The 5,000-nt window shown below is 44.5% G+C and overlaps 1 protein-coding gene across 1 annotated transcript in view; it reads right to left on the reverse strand.

Annotated features, from left to right (window-relative positions):
- Positions 1-5,000, reverse strand: part of LOC115379169 (5'-AMP-activated protein kinase subunit gamma-2-like) — a 64,981-nt gene that overhangs the window by 49,968 nt on the left and 10,013 nt on the right. Inside the window, exon 2 of the mRNA XM_030079889.1 lies at positions 1,343-1,414. Within this exon, the coding sequence (XP_029935749.1) occupies positions 1,343-1,414 (72 nt within the window). The remainder of the gene's footprint in view (positions 1-1,342; positions 1,415-5,000) is intronic.

The following is a 5,000-nucleotide window of genomic DNA, read 5'->3' on the forward strand; positions in this document are numbered from 1 at the left end:
AGACAACAGTTAGTCCTGGGCTAAGTTCATTTTACCCTGATTTTGTGGGAATACTCCTGTACAGTGCTCTATGTTGTGAAGACATGAGCCCTGCCTGAGTCTTTAACCCGGACCTAACTGCCTACTTCCAACATTTTCCTACTTGAAAACCCAGAAAAAGAAATCCTGAAACCAGTGAAACTGCATTGTGAACAAGTGAGATTATCTCATCCCCCTGCTGGATTATTTTTACTTTATTTAAACAGGTTTGACCTGTGAGAGTGAAGCAGGCGCTCTCATGGAGCTGAGCTGCAAACTCGTAACGTAAACGTAACAAAACTCTGTGTGTGAGTGTGTGTGTGTGTGTGTGTGTGTGTGTGTGTGTGTGTGTGTGTATGTGTGTGTGTGTGTGTGTGTGTGTGTGTGTGTGTGTGTGAATATGGTTTGGCCTGAGGTTGTATGGCAGCAGTGTAGTAGAATAAAGTGGAAGAGGAGAGGAGGAGAGAAAATAGCAAGGTCATAGGAGAGAGAGAGAGAGAGAGGGAGGGAGAGAGAGAGAGAGAGAGAGAGAGAGAGAGAGAGAGAGAGAGAGAGAGAGAGAGAGAGAGATTGCAGATAAGTGGGTTTGCTGTCTGTGGTTGTTCTTCCTGTTTTTGGCTGCAGATAAGAGCTGGCTGACTCCTGATCCCCTGTACTGTCAACACACACACACACACACACACACACACACACACACACACACACCTGTAATGGATATATCCATACCTGCATAGAGACAGAGTGACCTGATACCAGATAAAGCTGTAAACTAGTATGTAGGCTATTGGTTCTGTGTGTGTGTGTGTGTGTGTGTGTGTGTGTGTGTGTGTGTGTGTGTGTGTGTGTGTGTGTGTGTGTGTGTGCTTTAATCAGCAGAGGTGTGATCTCATCATCAGTGTGCGATGGGCTGCATAAGCCTCACATGCCACCTGCAGGCTGGCTCCGCCCACTGTCTACATGCGCGACAGCTGATTGGTCGACAGCTAATTCTGACTGTCTCCCCCCTGATGACATCAGTTGTGTTCTTTAGGCGGAAGCAGGCGTGGCAGTGGGCGGAGCATATCACAAAACATAGCACACCTTTCTAACTGATTAGCATAGCACCTCAAAATGTAACACGCCGTTTATCCTGGGCTAAAAAATATTAACCAAATATTAACTCCTCTCTCTGACTGGGACACGCCCACTTCCCCCAGGCCACGCCCACTTCGTTTTTTTTGTTTTACAGTTTCTCCAAAGGGGGTCAAGGGGGGACAAGTTGGTCAACCTTGTGGCCCCGCCCACTTCCTGTTCACTTCCTGCGGCTGCAGAGCGCCTCGCCTACCTTCCTGCTGCCGTCCTTCCGAGCATGGCCTGGATCGCCCTCCAGGAAGGGCATGGTGAACGAGCTGAGGTCCTGGAGAGAGAGAGAGAGAGAGAGAGAGAGAAAGAGAGAGAGAGAGAGAGAGAGAGAGAGAGAGAGAGAGAGAGAGAGAGAGAGAGAGGTGATCAGCTGACGACGAGTGTGAAAACCTCAAAGCTGCTCACCAAAATGCTACAACTAAACTATATAATCCATACAGTCCATATAATCTGCTGTATAATCCGTTAATCCAGTCTTTCTTTGGCAAAGTTTGTGGTTTTGATTTCCATGTGATTCAGATTTTAAATGTACAGTGTATTTATCACAATTTTAAATATAGGAGTTTTCTTGTATTTTATTATTATTATTATTATTATTATTATTATTTTGTAAAATTTTTTCCATTAATTTTCTAATGAACATGAGTTAATATTAGTATTTTTTGATAATTTTCTGTTACTTTACATTTTGTATAATTTTTCCCACATTTTTTTATTAATATTTATTATTATTTATTATTGTTATTTTTGTTATTTTTTGTTGATTTGCCGCCGTGTTGTTTAAAGGAATCAGTGCTCTGGAGTTCCTGAGAGGCACGTCTGACTGTTGTTGACGTTTCCACAGCTTGTTTACAGCCGTCACGCGTGTTATGGTCTGTTTGTGTTGCCGTGGTGACGAAGCCCTCAGACTCTCTCCCGGGTCAGACGGGGCGAGCCGGGACTCGGCGGGGGTCAGCTGAGACACGGCGTCCTTCACTGCTGCATCATGGGAGAGTTTGGGGGGTAAACAGAGAGATCTGCTGAAGTGGACCCTCTTGTCCCGGTGCATCATGGGAAAGCTCGGGGGTAAACATGCAGGTAGAGCGAGGCGGGCTCGGATTATCACCAAACATCTGCTGAGCACAGGACAGGACAGGAGCCGCCGCCAGGCTGCCCCTCCCTGTCCCGGGACGCTGCTGCTGCTTCCTGCTGAGGCCCAGGACACAAAATCCAGTTCAATCCAGTTTCTCTCCTGGATTTGTGACTTTATAATCTCTGAATTTTGATTTTTTTTTTCTCATAATTTGTGAGTTTCTTTCTTGTAAACTTGTTGGTAAAGAGTTTTCTTTCTCATGACCCTCCCAGTGCTCCTGATAGGCCGTCAGTCTGCTTCAGGCTTTGCTCAGCACTCGTCCTCATGAGGGCAGCTGCCGCTTGACTTTTCCAAAGTAAGAGTTCACAGCTTCACAATAAAAGTCACTAAAACTGCGCGAGTCGTGCAGCGAGCGGATCGCCGCGTCGCAACCTGACGCCAAAACTCAAACAGGAAGTCACGTTAATGTCAAAGTTATTACAACAACATCAACAAAAACAACAACACTGAAAACGACAACAACATCAACGGCAATGTAAACAACAACAACAACATGGAACAACATCAACAGCAGCAACAACACAAACAACAACGCTGAAAACAAGAATGACAACAACAAAAACAACATGAACAACAATGTAAACAACAACAGTAACAACAGCAACATGGAAAAATGTCAACAGGAACAACAACATAAACAATAATGATGACTCCAACAACAACTACAACAGCAGTAATAACAACAGCAATGACAACAACGTAAACAACAACAACAACAACGTAAACAACAACAACAACAACAATGTAAACAACAACAACAACAACAACAGAACAAAGGCTACAACAACCACAACAACCGCCATCACATCGACAACAACAACAACAATGGAACAATGGCAACAGCAACTACAACAGCAACAACACAAACAACAACCACAACAACGACGTCGACAACAACAACAACACAACGGAAGACCAACAACAACAACAACAACAACAACAACAACAACAACAACAACAACAACAACAACAACAACAACACTGGCATGCGGGTGAAATCCGTCTGAACGCAGTTTAAACAGATGAAATCCTCTTTTTATTATTTTTATGAATATTTATCCGGCCTGGCTCGGGCCTCAGAGCGGGGCGGTGGGGCGGTGGGGCGGCAGGACGGTAACAGGATCCGGCAGGTCGCAGCGCCGCGGGGCAATAAATAGGCAGCAGGTCGGAGGTCAGAGGTCAGAGGTCGGAGGTCGCCGCGGGTTTCGTTCTGGTTTTGCTGTGAGGCGCTGGACTCACACAACATGGATTTCATCTTTCTGGTTGCCATGGAAACCTGACAGCTCCGATCTGGACTGAGAGCAGTGTGAGCTCGCTTCAAGGCCGCCCACACACACACACACACACACACACACACACGCTGATCACACCACAGTCCCAGTGTGTGTGTGTGTGTGTGTGTGTGTGTGTGTGTGTGTGTGTGTCATGTGACTTCACACTCTTTGGTTTGTTAAAATGTGACGGTTTCCACACTTCCTGTCCTGCTGAATCTGTTTCTTCTTCTTCTTCTTCCCTCCATGATCAATCGTTTGAATTTAACTGAACTGAATTTTCTATTTTATTTCGTTCCTCTCTCCTGCTTTCTCTCGGCTGCTGCTTTCCCCTCAGGGAGCAGCAACAGTTCATCCCATCTCTCTTTCCTTTTCTTTTCTCTTCTCCTCTCTTTGTTTTCCTCCTCTCTTTGTCAGTATGATTTCTTCCTGCTCGCTGTGTCCCACAACATCAAGTTTCTCTCTTTCTCTCTTCTTTCCTCCTGATAACAGAGAGGATGAGACTGACTGATGCAATCAATCACCAGTCAGCAACCAGTCAGCAACCAGTCAGCAAACAGTCAGCAGCAACAGCCGACAATCCAACAGCACAAGATAGAAAGTGTGTGTGTGTGTGTGTGTATGTGTGTGTGTGTGTGTGTGTGTGTGTGTGAGAGAGAGAGCTTCCTCAGAAAAAAATCTAAAGAAAGATCTGATTTAAACGTCTTGTTTTTTCAGAGTTGATAATAAAAGAAGCTGTCGAGTGAGACGTCTTCACCTCCGTCCCGTCTCTGTTGACAGCTGCACGTGCTCAGTAGCGACCGGGCGGGACGGACGCAGCCACAACATTAATTTATTAATTTTAAATAAATAAATTTTTCATTGTTTTCTTTCTTTCTTTCTTTCTTGCGGTTCGTTTCCGGGTCATTTTCTCGTAGCTTTGGACCAGTTTTTGATTTTGTCCTGTGGAAACGAAGACGAAGATGAAGACGAAGACGAAGACGAAGACGAAGACGAAGACGAAGACTGTCAGACTGTCATTCTGTCAGAGACGAGCGGCTGAACAAGAAAGGAGCCCAAACGCGGCCAGAAATTAGTCATAAGTTTTTTTTTTTCCTGTAACACAACAAAATAAATCGAATTAATAATCTAATAAATCGTATTAAATCTGTTATGATTATACATGCAGATGTTTTAATGCTTTTTGCTAGTTTTGATCAATTTTCTTTCTTTTTCTACTTTTCAGATCATTTTCTTTCTTTCTTTCTTTCTTATTTTTTAAATGTCATTTTCTTGTAACATTTTACAAGATTTCTTAAAAATCTGCGGCAGCCGCGGGGGAGGGGGGTAAGCGTAACTGATGTAGTGAACATACAGGTGATGAAGATGATGGTGAGGATGAAGGTGAAGATGAAGACGATGACGGTGCAGAGACAGACTCGGGTTCTGCTGACTCAGCGGAACATTTTGACTCATAA

Source organism: Myripristis murdjan, chromosome 20 (assembly GCF_902150065.1).
Source record: "Myripristis murdjan chromosome 20, fMyrMur1.1, whole genome shotgun sequence".
Lineage (NCBI taxonomy): Eukaryota > Metazoa > Chordata > Actinopteri > Holocentriformes > Holocentridae > Myripristis > Myripristis murdjan.